At 40.4% G+C, this 20813-nt stretch overlaps 1 protein-coding gene across 4 annotated transcripts; it reads right to left on the bottom strand.

Annotated features, from left to right (window-relative positions):
• Positions 1-2460: 2460 nt before the first annotated feature.
• Positions 2461-17311, bottom strand: tmem229b (transmembrane protein 229B). Of its 4 annotated transcripts, none has more exons than XM_080871414.1 (3): positions 17296-17311; positions 16811-16954; positions 2461-5895 (listed from the first exon to the last, which is right to left on the bottom strand). In XM_080871414.1, exon 3 carries the CDS (start codon positions 5841-5843, stop codon positions 5247-5249), a length of 597 nt encoding a protein of 198 aa, XP_080727540.1. In that variant the 5' UTR covers positions 5844-5895; positions 16811-16954; positions 17296-17311; the 3' UTR covers positions 2461-5246. The 4 variants fall into 4 exon arrangements, with proteins under 4 accessions (XP_080727540.1, XP_080727539.1, XP_080727538.1 ...); XM_080871413.1 differs by lacking the exon at positions 17296-17311 and adding an exon at positions 17032-17142; XM_080871412.1 differs by lacking the exon at positions 17296-17311 and having other exon boundaries at positions 16811-17135.
• Between the last annotated feature and the right edge of the window lie 3502 nt (positions 17312-20813).

Genomic DNA, 20813 nt, shown 5'->3' with positions numbered 1-20813 from the left:
CTTGTCACTCTTTCTGTTCTTCATTGTACTACCACAATGTCATCTTTTATGTGATCCCTGTTTTACTTGACTGTATGTCTAAAATGTGATAAATAAAGTTTAAAAAAAAAAAATCCGCTGCAGGTCCATATATCAAACGATCACTATGGCATTACTGAGAGCAGAAAAACTGTCTAAATTCTTTCATCTTTAATAAAATGATCAGCGTTCTGCTCTACCAGGTATAACAATTGAGTTTAACATCCAGGCATCCATGAAAACGGAATTTATGACATTTAACGGAGTTAGAAGTTAGCAGGGAGTTAGCTCGCTAGCTTCTATCTAAATACAATATAGCATGTCCTGACTGCAGGGTTTTGGAAACAAATTAAAACGTACAGCTCTGCTATCACTTCCAGCATAAATGAAGACAGAAAACTAAACAGCAGTGACGTTTGTAGGGTTACTGAAGTTGGGCTAGCTGGTATATAATGATGTGCTACGTGACCGCTAGTGATACAGCTATGTTATGGTAAATGGCCTGTATTTATATAGCGCTTTACTAGTCCCTAAGGACCCCAAAGCGCTTTACATATCCAGTCATCCACCCATTCACACACACTGGTGATGGCAAGCTACATTGTAGCCACCCTGGGGCGCACTGACAGAGGCGAGGCTGCCGGACACTGGCGCCACCGGACCCTCTGACCACCACCAGTAGGCAACGGGTGAAGTGTCTTGCCCAAGGACACAACGACCGAGACTGTCCAAGCCGGGGCTCGAACCGGCAACCTTCCGATTACAAGGCGAACTCCCAACTCTTGAGCCACAATCGCCCCTTTAGCATAATATAAACAAGCTAACTTTTTTCCCCACTCGATAAAAGTTAACGTGAGTGTTCTCGGTGGTCAGGAACAAATGTAATCGCATGGCAGGATGCTGTAAAAGGACCAAACTTCAGCCAGGAGAACAACTGAGATAATCCATCCACAATACGAGGTTAGTCATTCATATACTGCTGCATGGGCTGGGCTGTAGTTACATCCTAAGGTTTTAAAAACTGAGCTTAAATAAATGATTAGCGGTAATAAAAGCCGAGGTAGGTCAACAGTGATCACTGACTGTTTTAGGAGCTTTTTGAGATTAAATAGAAGAAAATACATAACATTAAACATGTTAACAACACAAAAGCCATATTAAACGACTACTTTAGGCCCGGAAGTAGAATTCGTCACGTCATCACTTAACAATCGGATAGTCTTATTAAAGCATCCCTTTGCTGTCTCTCTATAGCAGGTACAAAACCAAGAAGGTTTTCCACAGAATACTCACCCTTATTCTACAGATTTTGAAGTATCCTGAAAAACTTTACTCATTCCCTGGATGGAAAATATTTCGCAAGATTAAAACTATATAAAAATAAAGACAATGACAGAGAGGAGGAGGGATAGCAGATAGTGAACCAGGAAGTGAAGAGGATTAGTAAGGAGGAAGTAGGGAAGCTATGAAGAGGATGAAAAACGGAAAGGTGGTTGACTCAAATGACATGCCTGTGGAGATATGGAGATTTCTGGGAGAGGGGGCAGTGGGCTTTTTACCCAGACTGTTTAAAAACAATCTTAGAAAGTGAGATAATGTTTGAGAAATAGAGAAATAGTGTACTGGTACAGAGTTTTTAAGAGTGAGATGATGTGCAGAGCTGCAATAACTACAGAGGGATAAAAGTGATGATACCATGAAGCTATGGGAAAGAGTTACTGATGCTGAGGATGTTGACGGTGAAGTATAGAGGTTAGAATAAATTACACTGTCTTTGTGGATCTAGAGAAAGAATGTGATTGTGTCTGCTACAGTTTCAGATGTGACCCTGTGAAAATCTTCCTGAAGGAAAGCGCTAGAACATGTAGTGACCTAGAAGTTCTCACTCAGAGCACCAGTTACTCAATCACAGGGAAAGTTGCTCATCCCTTGAGGATATGAGCATTTTTGTAAAGCACGTTTGATGGCCTGCTCTGTGATTTCGCATAAGCAGCAATTAGCTCGATGTAAAGAAGTCAAATGTTCAAACAAAGACTTACACCTGCTTAATCTCAGACTGCAGATGTTTTCCAACGCTGAGGGGGGGTTTAATGTGTGCGCTGTTCCCCCCCAAAAAAACCTTTTATATAAGTTTGTTTTATGTTCAAACTGTATGGATGTAAAACAACTAATTTCATCGTCCTATTTACTTTTAATTCTGGGTCTTTAGCCAAGCAGGAGAAAAGATTTAGTTGTATTACTTTTCAGGAGTAGCCATGACCTGATCCAGAGGGAAATCTCTGCTGTGAGCTACTGTACAGATATTCATTGTACCCCGAGGATGAACCCTGAAGATCCAGAGTTGTCTTTGAGTGAAATGTGGGTAAATGTATACATTTTGTTGACATAGATCATTAAAAAAAGGTTCCATACAAACAAATATCAAGATCCAATAAATATATTTAATCCCAGCAACTGATAAATCATACATGAACAAAAAACAAAATGATTGATATACAGTACAGTGATTTCACTAAAAACCTGTACATTTCTTTTTTTGTTTGTTTCTTTAAAGCAACTGTTACAGTGCATGGGGGGCTAATAATCAGCAGGTTAAAATCTGAGTTTGACGAGATAATTTTTGCACTTGCACATGCACACTGGAGGTAAAAATACCAGAGTATCAACTTTAACACACTTTACATGCACACACAGAGACAGTGTCTCTGTACAACACCCTATGCACACTCAGCACGCCTTCATTCACATATTGCGGAGAATACACTTGCATTTTCTTGTAATTTCTTCCATTAAAGCAGTAGTACTAATTAGCTGCATACCATATTGTAGTTCATTGGATTTTAAAGAGAAGTTAAACATAGCTGGGGCATAGATTATATTGCTTTTAAGCCTTTTGAGTCACATATGAAATAAACATGTTAAAGTTAGATAAAAATGCCATGGGGTTAAAACCACAACATGTTTTTTGTTTTTTTCACAAGTTTTTCTCTACACATTATAGTTTCCATTGTAGCATAATAAAAGTTGTTTTCAGTGTATCCACCGGGTGGCAGCACTTCATCCCAGCTTAGACAGTGAAGGGAAGCCACTGCATTTCAGTGACGCAACACAGATGAAGGTCACCGTTTTACAGAGTCCATCAGTTTCTAATAACTGCTCAAGTCTAAGTTGATCAAGCACAGTGTGTCTTTCCTGTAGAACATATACTTTTCAGCAATCATATTCTATATGACATGCTATCAGTATATGCTATCAGTCCTCCAGTACATTGAAATCAAAGTGAAGTGTTTTACCTCTTTTACATTTAAACAGTTAGCACCACATAGAAAGAATGCCATCGCTTCCTGCATATGGAGGCAAGTGTATGCACTTCTTGATCCTTCTACGTCTAGAACTACCATTATTCTGTGTGGGTTACCTGCTTTTAAGACATGAATGTTAAAAAGTGTCAGAGTTTTGAGCATTTTAACCTAGTTGCGCTGATAATACGGCTCCACTGATGCACTCTGCCTCACATGGAAACATCCAGCGTAATACCAAAGAGGTCAAATTACACATCATGAATTTATAAAACACATGAGCAACTAATTCCATTTTGGCTGAAAAGTGAGTGTTTCTTCAGTAAATTATTAACAAATTCTGCTGTGAACTTCCTCTCCTTCACTTAAGTCGGCAACAAAAACAACGGGGACAGAAATGGAAACCTAAAGACCAATAATTCGATGACTCTTTGTAAATAAAATAAAAAAGTTTTTTTCTTGGAATTCAATACTTCACCTTCGGTGTCCATCCATGAGATTCTCCATTCACAGGCTTCACTTGTTCAGCAAACATATTCATACGTGTGCACTGTAACTGGACAGGAAGGAGTATTGTGTTCCAGTGAATGACAGTTACATACATACATGAGGCATGTGTGGCCTCGACAACATTAAAGAAAACAAAATGCAGACAGCGAGCCGTGTGCACGTTTTTGAACAGCTGCAAAAAAAAAAAAAGCACATTACCGAGAAGCTTTGTGCTTTATGCTGATGGTCGTGACTCGTAACCATGACAGCAGAAAGGCGTCCCTGCATTTATTTAGTGCTATCATATAAGCTTGCAGACACACACACCTACAGTCACACACAGTGGCGGAGAAGCTGCCATGCAAGGCCATGACCTCCTCAACGGGAGCAGTTTGGGTATCAACGTCTCACTCAAGGACACTTCATCATGCAGTAAGGAGACAACAGGCAATCAACCCTGATAGCTGGTGGACCAGCTCCACCTTCTGAGCTACTGTCATTAACACACAAGCAGCAGACTGATTGTGGAGACACACAGTATGGCTGCTGAATGAGCTCTGTAAAAAAATGTCACATTATATTGGAAGACAATTTTTTCATGCATTGTTTTTGTTTTTTGTTTTTTAGGCATTGTGGGTATTCTCTAACTGCAGAGAAACATTCGTCGTGACATAAGCTGACAGATGGCGCATTGCTTCCTGGGTGGACAGTATACTCTTAAGGTGTTGAATACAAGTATTTTATTTTGAAAGTTCAGTCACTGCTAACCACCTCACTCAGGCAAGCACATATATAGTGGTATCATACCAGCAGGCTGTTTCCTGTCACACGCAAAAGCTCCTTATTTTTAGCCGTGAATGACCTTTCAAAATAAAATGCTGGTATACAGCACCTTTATGGATCCTTTTGTAGCTACATTACTACAGTACTTTGAATAATACTAAAGGACAATATGTACATTTTAAAAAAGGACATTTCACAACCAAGCTACTTTTTACTATGATTTCTACACAGCAAGCATTCTGCTTTAATATAGACTGATGTGCCCCTGAAAAACATTAATAATGTATTTGTTCGTGAATTAATTCTTCCACAGGACAATCACACATACTCTTTGCAACAGTAGTTCTTTTACCCAAACACTGTGGGACAGGAGAGAGAGCCCTGATCTCCTTAAGGTCAAGCCCACATGGAAATGGGTGGTGCGTTATGAAATGCAGCAAACACAGCAGCATGTAGTTAACGGTACCCCTGTGTTAACAGTGTGTGATTTGGGCATTTAAAGCCCCAGTTAGGTGTTTGTTGTCTGGCTGTCTGCATACCAGCCCAGTCTGCACAGCTGTGTGTCTTCATCTCACACAGCTGAGGGGTAGGACTGCTTATGAAAAGGAGGGTCGGATTGGGCTGGTTTGGATTGTGTCATTCTATCAATTCCTTGATTCATTCTGCTTTAAGGTAGCCATTAGAATTATTTCCCATCCCTCTGCTCCTCTCTCTCCTTCTCCCACCCCCCACAGTTCCTCCATTCCCTCGGCCACCCCCAGCATCAGATTGATGGTTTGACCAACCATCCTCGGGCCCTTCATGAAAGCGCAGCCTCAGCGTTTTGCGGATGACGAGGCGCTCCACAATGAAGGATGCGCAGAACCAGGGCACCGCGTACTCAGCCGTGATCAGTCCCTTAAAGTTGTAGCGGAACTCAGAGTAGTCCCAAGGGCAGGCGTTGAATTGGCGCAGCAGCAGCCCCGTACCAAACTCCCACAGGTAGGTCCATAAAGTGTAGATGATGCAGCGCAGCAGCACGGGGCAGCGACCGCGCAGCTTTAGGTACATCTGCTCCACAATGAGGATGCAGGTGCCATAGATGAAGAGCGCCCATACACTGGTCACGCCAGGGAACTTCCAGTTGCAGTTGACCACAAACTCCCAGGCTGCAGTAAACATCACCTCACAGAAGTAACCATGGATGGCGTACAGGTACCAGCGTGACAGCGCTGTCAGAGGAACGGGAGCCTCTGGGGTTTCCGATGTCACCATCCTTCCTCCTCTCGCCTTCACACAGACTTTACTGTAGCAAAAAAACAAAGATCTGAAGGAAAAGGAGAGAAAGAAAGAGGCAGAAAGATGACAAGCAGGCAGCAAGACACTGATCAGGATACATATTAATTCTAACAATTTTCAAGTTGTACTCTTTAGATTCTATTTATAGTTGGCATTCGTTCTGCTATAGTTATTCAATGTATTAACATCCATTTCTCGTTTTTATTGTTAGTGTCTCTTTCCATCATATCAGAGCTGTACTGACTTTTTGATCATGCAAACGTCAAGGTACGCAGGTTTTTGTGTAGGAAGGAGATAAATCAGTCGACCGGAGCAGCGGAACTATTGAGGAGTGGAGATTTGGATATTAATTAAAACAAGAGCGAAATGTGAAAGTGCAAAATGTTCAGGACAGAAACAGCTGCATAAAACTGATAACACAACTTCAGCTCTGCACAGACAGCATGCTAACACAAAGGTAGCAAAGAAGCATGCAGACTCTGGTCCAGCATCCAGAGCCTGTTCTTCAGTTGGTAACAAGGCAGCGATATCAGGCGTGTGACCTTCATTTCTATCTGCACATATTTTGAAAGTAGAATCGCTTTGAAAACTCTTTAGGCTTGTTTTCAAATTTGCTTTGTTTTTGTCCGTTTTGCGTTTATATTTAAAAACTAAAAAAGATCTTGTGTGTCCTCTTTAGGATAGAGATGTAATGGTGTGTGGGGCTGTAGCCTCAGGTTTATGTTGCTAACTGATAATTATGTGATAATGTATTTCAAGTAATATAATAATCAGTGTAACACATTATTTTCTCCGGCAAGTAATTACATAGTAATTACAGTAATTTGTAATATACTACAGGGTTTCTTTTTAGTGAAACTCCAACCCTGGGTGTGTTGAAAACTATTCACACATGTGTCTCCTGTACTGTTTGACTTTCTACATTCACACCTATTTTTCATTGCAACTTGACCACAGTGTGGAGGTAAGACAGCAGGGATTATATTGTTTTCCAGTTTCCTTTTCATTTGTTTATGAACTTGTCTGCACTCTTTATGAGTTTGGCCCCCAAAGAAACTCTATCAGTATCTTACTGGAGAGTCTGAAAACAACATACAACAACAAACATACATTACTTTTCCTGATTTTAAATATTACAGTTCCTGCCAACTTCTGAAGTAGTGATGACACAAGTGTAAGCTGTCTGGGGTCTACAGCTATTTGCTGTTATCTTTATTAACAACAGTTTGCCAGGACTGTAATCTTGGATTACAACTTTAATTGTAAATGGTACCAAGCCATAGTTCAATTAAGGACAAGGTGATGAAATAGTGTACTGACATCAGGAAGATTAAATTAGAGACTAGAGGGCTGCAGAGCACTTAAACTCTACGCCCTTCCCTCAGCTGATGCTATTTACTGAGTGACTGCGGGTGTTTCTTATGTAAGGTATAGCTTCATCATCTGACTACCTACATCATGTGCTCTTTTTCTAAATCCTGCAGCTTGACACACACACACAGGCTTTGGTATCAGGTATCAGAAGGCCCACGCAGGGCTAGATCCTTCCTCTATTTAAACACTGCACGTCCAATAAAAAAACACACAAAAGGAAAACAGCTCCATACTGGCAGGTTCAAGGACTACATAGTTTATAAGACCACTGTGTGTATATATCATCTGCTATACAATGTTTCCAGAGGAAACTGTGTCATAGTGGCAGTTATTATACAATAGCTCATAACCGGTCTGTTAAATACAAGCTCTGACAGAGGTTAGGAGTACAAAAGCTGGTTTGAAGAACAAAAGCTGATTTTTTGGGGCTATTTATTCCTTCAAAGGTTTGCTGGGGCCCAGAGTGAGTCCCTGGGGATTAACACATTTCTCCCAAACAAGAAACAAGGGTTTCATGTGAGGAACTGGGCCACAGCGATGGACCAACTGACCTCCCTAAACCCTTTATACCATCTTTTTGTGGCTCCCTGGGAAATACTCTCCTTCTCATCCCTTCCAGCATGACTGGGTCAGCCAATAGTTGTCAAATATTGTGAGCACAAGCTTTAGCCTTTTGCAAGAACTGGTTCCCGTTAAAGGGTTTACTGCATCAGAACAGCTCCTTGTGACCTTTATGAAAATAATCAAGTAAATTTCCCTTTAGCGCCTGAAAGATAAGGACATTAATGAAATCTTAGCACTTATCCTTAAAGTGGAAAAAACACTGAAGATTCAACACATTCTCACGTTCAGGGTTCTGAAATGACACTGACCTATCGAACATGTAGCGAGTGAATGGTGTTGATGGGTATATGTTATTTGGATGGAGCCAGGCTAGCAGGTTCCACTTCTTTCCACTCTTTGTGCTGAGTATGCTGACTTGATTCAAGCTTAAGCCGTATAGCGGGGTGGGCAACTCCAGGCCTCGAGGGCTGGTGTCCTGCAGGTTTTAGATGTGTCCTTGATCCAACACAGCTGATTCAAACGGCTAAATGACCTCCTCATCATGTCCTGAAGTTCTCTAGAGGCCTGGTAAGGAACTGATCATGTGATTCAGATGTGCTGACCCAAGGTGATATCTAAAACCTGCAGTACACCGGCACTCGAGGCCTGGAGTTGCCCACCTCTGCCATATAGTCTGTGATCAGACATGAGTCGAATGGATCTTCTAATCTCACTCTCGACGTGATAGTGACTTTACCAAAATGTTAAATGTAAAGTGCTATGTTGCACTGTATTCACAGACTATGTGTGCAGGATTAGAGATGACCACTTGGTCTGAAAAAATGCACCATTGCCCAAGTGCACAAACTTGCATTATTTTTAATAACCAGCAGGGGGCAATACCTGCAGATGAAGCCTATGATAATAGGCTTCCTAATGCTATATTGACTTACTTTCTCAGTAGAGCAGACAGGGGTAAGGTGAGAGCAAGATGAGTATGCCTCCTATCTGTCTCCTTCCAAGAGAAACGAGACAGATAGTCCATGGCACCACCTATACCTGACACTTGACCCAGTTTACTTTCCATGTAATTTACAGCTTTTCCTTCTAAAACACTTCAAAACAAAAGTCATCCTTCAGGAGTGGGTTAAATACCTGTATACATACAGTGGTTAGCTTAATGCATTTTATTCATAGCATCACGTAGTGTAATCAGGCACTCATGAACCTATATCCAAAAAGGATTTAAAATCAATTCTGCGTGAGATGACCAAATCACAAAAGTATTGCATACTGTATATATATATCCCACTGTGGCCAAAGCACATGCCCATGTTTTCTCTGTATTATTGTTGGGTCTTTAAACTAAAATGTAACACGCCTTGTTGCGATTTGGTGCTATATAAATAAAACTGAATTAAATTGAAATGAATTATTCTACTGTCACGAGGATGAGGGAACATTCAGTAAAGATGCTGTTATTAAGAAACCTTGACTTTCTGGTCTGAATATATTAGAACTTATAAAAAAATATGATAGCACTAATCTTTACCACTGGTGACTGGTTTTTATTGGATTTAAGATTTGTGGCCACTGCTGATACCTTTAAAAAGAAGCTTAAGACCCACTTTTGCAGGCTTGCTTTTATTTAGTTTGATCTATTTATGCCATTTATACCACACATGGGGGAACCTGGATACTAAGGTTTATTGATGAATGCGGGTATAAGTAGCAGGATGAATTCTGTGTGTACAGGAATATACACTCTGCTCAGATTTAGCCAAATGCTGCAAAACTGATCAGACTGTGCTTCACTGGGCAAATAAATAATGACTCAAAGCAAAGTGCAAAAACCAACATAAGTTTGCAACTTGTCCATTGGCTCTGGGCTTCAGGCAGGCATTGGCTGTGAAAGATTTGCATCCAAATTGAATCTTATTGAAGCTTCTGAAAATGAGGCACTATGCATGAAGATGGATGTAAATCTTTATACTTTTGTTAAAGCTCTTGAATAAAAGCTGAGATCATATTTTTATAGAATGTATGTAGAGGAAAATTTTTTACAAATGTGACATAAACACATGGACCTAAATGTAAATCGTGGTCCTATTTAAAATAAAATTCGCAGGATTTCTTTGAGATATTTTTACTTTCTCACTGAAAAGTCAGCATAATAAGACCACATCCTCAGTTTCTCAGTTGATCCCCCTCCCACTTATGGTAGAGGGGGAAATAAAGAACAAGGCTGTGGTGATGGTCAAAATGTTGAACTGAAAATGGCCTTAAAAGAGTTCACAAACTAATAAGCTTCCCATTCTCACTCGAGTATCACATGCCTTAATTCTATTCCCACACTTTCTTCTTTCAGTTCAGTTCCCCCTTCTCTCTTCTCTCTTTTTTTTTTTTTGCTTCACTGACAGCAGTCTCATGCCCACTAAGCCGCTAATGACGAAAAATATGTGAGACGACATTCTAACCCTGGACTTTGTGCCAAAGGGCCTGTAGATATATTCGGGGGTGAAAGAAAAGGCTTAAAATGATTAGTAGAGTAGTGCAGCAAACATGACTTGCTCTTAGCTTTATATAAAAAGAAATCATTTTCATTGAAAGTACTGAAAATATGTGGGTTGTTTCTTTCTCTTCAGTAGGTTCCTGTCTCTTGGAAATATATAACAGGGACGTTAATATTATCAGACTCGCTGAAATATTCAGCCGCTCAACCCGTTCTTTACACTACATTTTAGAGAGTTATCACAAAGATAAGATTACAATGGAAATTCTCTTGATTGTTTACTGTGCAATACTTGCTTATGCAGTTTCGTAATAGTGCAATCCTTTTTCTTTGTTTTTTGTACCATATTGTGATGAACGTGGGGAACATCCTCATCCACCTTCACTACCTCTGCTCCATGTAGCCTCACTGTTACACCTGCCTACCGCTAATTCACACACAGCTTCTACTGAGCTTGATTTCTCACACTTGCACATACTTCTCTGCCACTCCTGACTTCCTCATGCAGTACCACAGTTTCTCTCTTGACATCCTATCTTATGCGTTCTCTAGGAAGCATATGATGGCGCCCTCTCACCAGTGTGTCATTTGGCACACCATGACAAAGAATACCCAGGACTTTTGAGTAGCTATAATGATATATCAGATGAGAATGGGACAACATTCCCTCCCAGACATCCTACAACTGGTCTCTTCAGTTCGCAGATGATTATGTTGAAACAAGAAAGAAACATGAGATGTTACACAGATATGGCCTAACCTTTGTGAGACATGTTGCTGTCATCAAATTCAAAATGAGCTAGTATTTTTTTTTTCCTCAAAAGCTTTTCTGGAATTGAAAACATTAAACTATGACATGAAAAAAAAACTTATTTGGTTCAATCTTTTGTTACTTTGTTCATTTGAATCAATTTTAAATTTGGTGTCTGGTATCCCTAAAATCGCAGGGAGGTTGTTTTATTATACGTTGAATGTTAACACTGGACACCACAGACATTGCTACCTGACCTTTTTGCTCCACTTTTGCTTTTTAAGGCAAACAGTGGGGGGGCTGATGGGAAATCGGGGGAGAGTTACTGGTGATGACACATACAAAGCTCCCTTGCTGGTTGATGTGATTACATTGTCAGCATCTTAAAAGCTGACAGGACACCTCTGCTCCCTCCTTTAAATGTGTGTGCGTGTAGGAATAGCTATTGACTTGTTGCCTCAGCATGACACAGTTCACACACTGGGTGCTATTTGATTCTGCTGCTGTTGCAGTCGTTGTAGGATATCGCCCACCAACCCGCAACCCCAACGGTTCTCTCATCGGGCCAAAGTATTGACCAGCAGGACTCTTTCCAGCTCCTGCTGCTGGGACCCGCATCGCCGTTGCACTCTATTGAGCCCCGCGACGGGACATCACAGTCTGATGGTGATCAGAATGGCAGATGTGATGGAGCTGCCTGCTTTGTAAACCTCAGTATGACCATGGGGAGACACAACACAGGCAGGGTGCTCTCTGAACTGAAAGAGGGGGAAGTGTAACCACGGATTAAGAGGGGTTTGCCTGAGGACACGAGGGTAAACACCAGCCATGTGTGAGCTTTTAAATGAAAAAAAGCTGAGGGTCTGGTTGAAAACAAGGGTGTCAAGTCTCTGAGATGCATCTCTTGACAGCAGTGAAAAAACAGAAGAACGGCACAAATAAAACACACCAAATGAGAATTCAGCCAAAGTCAATTTGAAAAAGAAAAGATACACACAGATACCTTTACATTGCTAACAGTATGCTGACAGCTGTGAACTCTGACACCATATCAGAAACACACCACGTTGCAGCACAGGATAATCCCTTCATGCACTATATATCTCCCCGTGGCACGGATCCCAGGCCTATGCAGACTTTTAGAAGGTCACTTTTTGAAGGCTGCAGTGGAGTGTATAGAAACCAGCAATATCCATTGCAGCTAAGCGTCAGTCACCAAGGTGACCTAACCACTGCTTCATCTCCACTGATGGAAACAGCACTGCAGGCGACATGCCCTTGATGTAATCAACTTGAAAATACTGACGCTTTAAAGCAAATGTATTTATGTTTTGTGCCTTCTTCTGCTGAAATACACCAGTCAGAATTGCAATGAGCACACATGATTAGCCACTGGTGCTAAAAATCCAAACAAGTTCCAGCTTCTTAAGTGAGATTTTCTAAATGATTATTAGCCCGTTAATTCCCCAAGAGTGTACAGAATGCTGCTAGTTCTATGACTGGGAATCTGTAGGACTGCTGTCCCTTCCTTGATCACCATTAGCTGATCCTGGTCAATACTGCTTTTTTAGAAGCACGATGAGCAAGCGGCAAGAAGTGTGTGTTTAACAGGGCCTACGTAAAAATGTCCGATAAGAGTTAGGGGTGAAAGAAGGGGGATGGGAAAACCTACTGAGGTATTGCAAAATAAACTGATCCCAAATGATTCCAGAAGGCAGGTCGATTACCCCTGAAACAACAAACTGTCACTCTCCTAAATATCACATCTACCTTTTCTGTAAGATGAAGCAAATAAAAGTTCCAAAACACGCTCAACAAGCCACATCTATGTGGACTGATCTATTTACAGCTGATACCGGTGCCTGCACTTAAAAGGCAGTGTATAAAACCTGGCATCAGTAAGACAAGTGCAGCCTCATCTGGAGCATCTTCAACAACTGTTGCTGCTAATGGTGAAAACCACAAACTTGTTTCACCACTTGAGGCAAAAAAGTACAAACAGGCTGCAGAGGAGATATTAACAGCTGGTGATGTAAAAATATGACTGATATATATTATATCATGATATATATTATATATATTGATATATATATATTGATATAATATATATATTGATATAATATATATTTATATATTGATATAATATAATTGACATGATTATATATATGTATATATATATATATATCATGATATATATTATAAACATATTATTTATTACATATTACATAACATATTATTTATATGTTTATATATAAACAAATAATAAACAAATAATATATAAACATATTATTTATATGTTTATATAAACATATTGTTTATAAATATTAGAAACAAATGAAAACAGATGGAATTACGAGACAATGATACCTCGATGCTAAAGACAAAGACACACTTCTCCCTCCTTCCTTCACAGCATCCCCCTAATTCCAGAGATTCCCCGGGGGCACGTAAAGTATCCGAGCTGCTGATAGAGCGGGAGAGACGCCACGAGGACTAAAAGCCTGGACACAGCAGTGCCAACAGAGGCTCATATAACTTTATAGTAGGCATTCTTTCTATATCTGCAAGGTGAAAGCCTGAACAAAACAAACAGAGCGGTGGGGGAGGAGTGCACTCAATAAACCGAGTGGTATGAACGCTGAAGGGTTCATTCTCACTGATAGAAACAAATATACCTGATTACCTCTCAATGACCTGATGAAGACTGCAATGAAGACTTTATTACACAAATCAGGTATTACTCAGATTTGTTGATAGAAAACTTTTTTTAAAGAAGAAAAGGTGTTTTTTTCTATATAAGGATGTTTGGTTGCTGCAGTGTTTAGATATGTCTCCAGGGTCGCCTCTTTAAGTTATAGTTCCTGAAATTCATTAAATTGACAGTTACATTCTCGATTATATAAGCTTACAGTTATTCTGAATGGCCACACATAAAACGGGAACACAGAGTGCAGACTCTCCTGTAAAAGCACTTGCAGTGTTTCATTCAGTTGTACTCCTGGAAAGTGACAGAAATAGCTGAGGAGCGTCATGAATGAAACAGGAGAGCCTGACAAGAGGAGTGACTTCAACTCTTTACTGCTTTCTCAGCTCATGCGGTGACGTGGGATTTCCAAAGTTATCTGGCAATCAACGCGCAGTGCAGAGGAAGCGTACTCTGTGCTGCTGGTAGGAATAACATTACGGAGAATGATGTCTAAAGATAAGTGTGTTTGGGTATCCCGGAGGATGGAAATGCACTGGGTTGTTTTCTGTATAGTTAAACTGCATGTCCTTCTGTCATTCTTCTTCTCTGCCAGCTTATATGTCAGTTTATCATCGTTCCTTATTACCCAATAAATATCTTAAGAATTACCCTTCACAATCCCCAAAATACTCTCATATTGTTTTCACAACCTTCCTCCAATCACACTCATTCCAGCTCTTGAGCTTTTTGCAATTTAGTAAGAGGCCCTGAGATATTGGAGCTAAGCCCTCTATCCAGGGTAGCATAGGGGTCATGGACCATAGATTAGAAATCGTGGAGCAGCTGTAAAGAAAGCAGGAGATTTACTGACATGGTCATCATGCTGCAATGGAGAGTAATGTCTATAATGGAGGGGTGCAGGCGCATGTTAATCTTCTATCAGACAGCTTCGTAATCAATCTTTGACAGCGCATAATTGAGATTGGTCTCGGTGCACAGGTTTTAGAAGGGAAGAGATCTTTGAAAAACAAAAGAAGCTGAGTGCTGGACTGGCACCTGCTCTGATCAGAGTTTAATACTTGAGTTTTTTTAAAACCTTAAACTCCGTAAATCAAGATGTATCCAATAATGATAAACATGACACTAATGTGCTTAGTCCAGAACACAAAGACAACTTAATGGAAACGCACGTTTTTCACCAGCATATACCAAAGTGCATAAGTGCAAATACAGAATGAACCCATGCCTTGCTCCTCTTTTGTGCATGTATTATAGATGCCTCTACGTGGATGTAATTTGCGATCAATATCTTCAGTTCTCTTGCTCAGTGGTGGTTCTTTTTAACTAATTGAAGAGTTTTAACGCAACCCTAAAAATATAAACTTACACTTAGCGGCCACATCATTAGGTATATCTGTTCAAATATCCAATCAGCCATCACATGACAGCAATAATGGAAGTAGACATGGTCAAGATGATCTTTTGAAGTTCAAAGTGAGTATCAGAATGGTTGTTGATGCCAGTATTTCAGAAACTGTTCATCTATTTTTCTGTGCAACCATCTCTGGGGTTTACAGTGACAGTTGTATGAAAAAGAGAAAATGTCCAGTGAACAGCAGTTCTCAAATAACCCCTGTAGCAGAAGACCACCCCAGCGGCCACTTTGGCCAGCTAAGAACATTAAACGAAGGCTAAAGTTTGCACAGGCTCACCAAAACTGGACAACAGAAGGCTGGAAACTGCTGCCTGGTCTGATGAGTGTTCATTTCTGCTAAGACATTTACATGGTAGGCTCAGGATTCACGGAAACAACACGAAAGCATGGATCCATCCTGCTTCGTGGATGACCAGTGGAAAAAATATAAAGTGAAACTAGGTTAAATGAACTTTACTGAGTGGTGAAAATGACAACAACAACAAAAACACTGACACTGCTGTGCTGGTGTTGACTGAAATTCACTTTTTTTATTGTCTTTAAAAAATGTGGGGCTGTGACGTTTCCTTCTTAAAAAGCCTGATAACTCAAGAGGTTAGCAATTCATATATGTGTATGAAAACAGGTAACAGGTCCATTTGTACAGCTACGTTAATTTAGATGCCCACACGCTGATAAATGCAGTTTTTTCAAGCATTTGCATTTATATTAACGGGTCATTCGGGGAATCCTCACTGTGAAATCTAGTGAATGGCTTATAAATAGGTCCAAAATGTCAATAGAGTCAGTGTAAAAGGCTGAGGCGGGATATAGGCTACAGAGGCTGCAGCAGCAGGGATTATCTCACCCCAAATGATAGTGAACTGCAGGCCTTACATGGAATAAATCAATGAGGGATTTTGAAAATCCAAACCCCATATGGCACCGTGTTTCTGTAAAAACACATCCTACAGTGTGACCATGATCCAGAAGAGAAGTCATGACAGAAAAGAATCGCTTGTCTACTTGTAATTAGATGTCCAAAGTCATCTTATCCTGTCCCTGGAAAACTACGGGCCACTGCGCAGGCCCGGCTGCCGAGACTCCGCTGCAGCATCACGCCTCCTTCCTACTGAGCAGTGCGGTATGGTTATCCTTGACAAATAATAATTAAAAAGGCCAGATTCAAAACAGAGAGGGTTTGAAAACACTTGCTTTCCTCTGACAAAGCCTCCGCGTAATGAAAAAGACACACTTATACGCGCAGGCTGCTTTTATAATGCGCTCGTGTACGCTTACATATCCTTATTTTAACAGGTGCAACAGCCTAACTGTGCACAAAACATGTTAAGTGATGACCGGTTCGACCAGTTTTGACACAGGATGTCCAGCTGTTTTTTCCAGCCTCGGTGTACTAAATTTGCGGCACGGTTAACAGAAACGCGGCTGCACAACTATCAACTTGCAAGGAAACACTCATTAGTAACAAGCGGGTGAAATTCCCACGGTTGGATACATTACAAAAACCTGCAAAATAATAACTAGGGAGCCTCACGAATACTTGTTTTGATCATGGCTATTTCTACTAAATCCTAACATGTTGGCTACATGTCGCTGAGCTCCAGCACACCGACGTGAATCATCGTCTGTGCATTTCGTTTACCTTTCGGCTGAGCTCTGCGGTGTCCCTCAGCACACAAGCCGGACGATCAAATGCATCTCCCCCGGAGAGATTGTCCTGGTTGACTCGGTGTCCGCTTCCTGCCGCTCATCTGCTGTCCCCGGCTTCTCCTCCACGGTGTCTCTACTGTCCGATGAAAATTGACACATTTTACTTCACTGCAGCAGCAGCGGCACCAGCAGCACATGCTCAGACAGACTCACGCAGTTCTTGCATCTTTTGGTTAACCGTTTCTGCACCGGAGCTCAGCGTGTGCGTGGCTTCAGGTTGTTTATTATTGGGCTGGAAGTCAGGTGGAAGCCCTCTCATTCAGGTAATGTAGTGTGAAGTCACAGGACGGAAGAAAACCATACACACACGCCCAGTTGGACAATGAATGGCCTACTTTAACAATTTAACTGTGTTAACCTATATGTAAACAACACAGGTAAAGACTTTTATGAAGGAATAGTTCTGCAAACACTGACTTGGAATAATAGATCGACATTTCCGAGGTTTAGTCCTGACTTTCACTGAAGTTGGATTAAAAGTTTTAAATGCAGTTTTGTTCTTGATATCCATACCCTGGCAAAATACTTGAAGAGTCACGCTTTTATGCTTGCCCACCATTTTCAAATCCTACATTATAGCAGGTCTCACTATTATCTTATAAAAACCTTCCATTTCACTGTTGCTGCTATCTGTCTGTCACAAATTAGGCTTGACAGTAGTCTCCACCCTGTCTGCACTCACTTCTACACCTCTCTTCTGCATCCTCCATTGCTTATTTAAACCCAGTTATTTAAACTCATCTACCTTCACCGCCTCCTTCATTGTCTCCTTCTCATTCACACACATATATTCTGTCTTGCTTCTACTTCTACTTTTTCCACTTTTCTCTAGAGCATACCTCCACCTCTCCAGGATTTCCTCCAGCTGCTTCCTATTCTCAATACAGATGACAAAGTCATCTGCAAACACCATAGTCCACAGAGACTCCTGCTTTCCCTCCATTTGTCCATCATCACTGCAAACTGGAACCGAAGCAGATCTTTGATGTAAACCCCACCTTGAACCCACTGAACTGTCTTGCTGTCCTCATACGTGTCCTGCACCACCCTCACATACTTCTTCTCTGTCACTCTGGACTTCCTCATGCAATATCACAGTTCCTGTCTTGGCCCCCTATCATATGCTTTATCTAGATCCACAAAATGCACACTGATTCTGACCTTTTCTCTACTTCTCCATCAACACTCTTAATGCAAACATTGCATTAAAGGTTGCAAATTGTACTTCTTATGCCCTCTTGTCCTGCTAGATCTCAGTGCATTGCTCAGTAGCATTTACCATAATATTTCATTGCACATGAAATATTATGGTGCAGTATAGTGCAGTATCTTTAATGTTGTAGGAATTAAAGATACTGCACTACCCTTTGAATCTTAATTATCTAATAGACTCCAATTTGTTCATGTAAATGGAAAGTCCTCATTACACACTAATGTTAATTATGGAGTGCCACAGGGTTCTGTGCGAGGACCAATTCTGTTTACATTATGCCTGCTTCCCATACCATGCATTTTCATTCCTATGCAGATGATACACAGCTCTATCTATCAATGAAGCCTGATAACGTACGCAAATTAGTTAAACTGCAGAAATGTCTTGAAGACATAAAGACCTGGATGACCTTAGTGAAAAGACTTTTTTCCCATTTTAGACCAGAATCTGTTATTCAGTGTCCATATTAAACAAATATGTAAAACTGCTTTTTTGCATTTGCGCAAAATCTTTAAAGATTAAAAACATCCTGTCTCAGAGTGATGCTAAAAAACTAGTTCATGAATTTATTATTTATAGGACTATTGTAATTTATTACTAGTGGGCTGTCCCAAAAACTACCCGAAAAGCATTCAGCTGGTCCAGAATGCTAAAAAAGGGGGCTAAAAAGAGAGAATATTTCTCCCGTATTGGCTTCCTGTTGAATCTAGAATCAAATATAAAGTCCTTATTTGATTAATCAGGCCCATCTTATCTTAGAGAACTTTGCTCTCAGACTGCTGGCTTACTTGTGGTTCCTAGGATATTTTAAAGTGGAATGGGAGGCAGAGCCTTCAGCTTTCAGGTCTCTCTTCACAGTTTGGATTTGGGGAACAGAACACCTCTCTACTTCAAAGATTAGGCTTAAAACCTTCCCTTTTTTTAAAAAACATATCCCTTAATTATGCTGTAATAGTCCTAGACTGCTGTGGTTCCCTATGAGTGTTTCTTCTTTAACCCTTTTCAGTCACTATGTGTTTATAGATCACTCCGCATTTCATTTAGTTAATTAGTTATTATGAAGTGCTTGACATGACTGTTGTTATGATTTAGCTCTATATAAACAAAACTGAATTCGATTGAATTATTACAGCTCACCCTTGTTCTTCATACTCAGTACAAGTACAAATGTTCTCCATTACATTCTCTTAATCTCCAGGATGGTGTAAAACAATCTTGTCGATCCCTGTCCTCTCTTCTAAACATCTCCATACCATCACAGGTATGTCATCCAGACCTACCACCTTTCCACTCTTCAAAACTAATCCTCTGCACTTTCTGATTTACTCAATGTCCTCCATCCATTCTCCTCTCTCTCATTTTCTTCATTCGTGAACTTCTAAAAGTATTCCTTGCATCTTCTCAACACACTCTCTTCACTTGTTAGCACATTTTGATCTCTGTCCTTTAATCACCCTAAGCTGCTGCACATCCCTTCCCACTCAGTCTCTCTGTCTAGCCAGCCAATACAAGTCTTCTTCTCTTTCCTGAGTGTCCAGCCTGACATATAATTCACTTTAAGCTTTTTCCTTTGCCATCTGTCTTTTTGTTATACACCTAGTCCTAATTTCTTTATGCTCCTGGCCTTACTTCCCTTCCACCTGCACGCACAATATATCTATCTATCGCTCCTTTATATCAGCCAGCTCTCCCCCTTTAGTCCCTAGTCTCACTTCTACCTGATCTCTCACTGCCTCCTAACATTCCTTACCCCGTCCTCTTTTTCTCTTGCTTCTTTGTCTTCAGCCAACAGTAGCACAGTTTCCATTGGCACCCAGTTGGCCAACACCACTAGAGGTGGTCATTGTTAATGCAGACCTCGATTGATCCAGTACGGAAATCTTATTCTTGATGATCCAAATGGCTTGGTTGTATTTATTTACAAACAGTATATAAAAAGAAACATATTTGGCTCATTTGTGCTTTGTTTTCCCGCTCCCTGAAACACAGACAGGAAGCATTATGTTAAAAGTGGATAATATAAAAGTTGCATCCAAAGAAAAATCACCTGTTTTTATTTTAGTTCTGTAGTTAAAAAATTTTCACAACAAAAGTGAATTACTTTAAGTAATTGCTGCTGCAATATGATGTAAACTGTGGCGCTGACCTCCGTTTCAGCCTAAAACATATTTAATTCTCAGAAAACACATGCAGTACATAAACATAATTTCCAAACATCCATTGTTACTCGTTCCTGTTTAGACCTTTGATCTTAAACTAATGGACATGAGAGGATTTTCCCACAGGCTTCCAGCTGAATGAATATTTTAGGAGTTTGCTGAGGTATGAACCCTCACACATATCCAGTGACATCTGCATGTCTTTCTCTTTCAGTTAAAAGAAACCAGTCACAGTGTTTAGGGGCATGTGGTAACTTGAGTCTTATTGCCAAACAATTTACTTCAGCAGAAGAAAAGGTGCTCCAGGCACATGATGAAGCTGCTGTGTAGTCACAATCCAAGACATACATATAGTTCACAAACAAGAGCTTAAGTAAGGACTTTCCATGAGTCATTATAGGATTTATGAAAACTAATTTAATTCAATGTGCTGGCCAAGAAATATATGAGTCGGGGAGTGTGAATTGTACTGGAAAAATACAGTATGTAAAGTAGATGATACAGTCTAGGCTACGTTCACACTGCAGGCGAAAGCGCATCAAATCCGATTTTTTTGACCCTAT

The sequence above is a fragment of the Rhamphochromis sp. 'chilingali' genome (genome assembly GCF_963969265.1).
Source record: "Rhamphochromis sp. 'chilingali' genome assembly, chromosome: 21".
In the NCBI taxonomy this organism is placed as follows: Eukaryota; Metazoa; Chordata; class Actinopteri; order Cichliformes; family Cichlidae; genus Rhamphochromis; species Rhamphochromis sp. 'chilingali'.
Note: the sequence above shows the minus strand (reverse complement) of the source record. Positions and strands in the feature narration are given on the sequence as shown.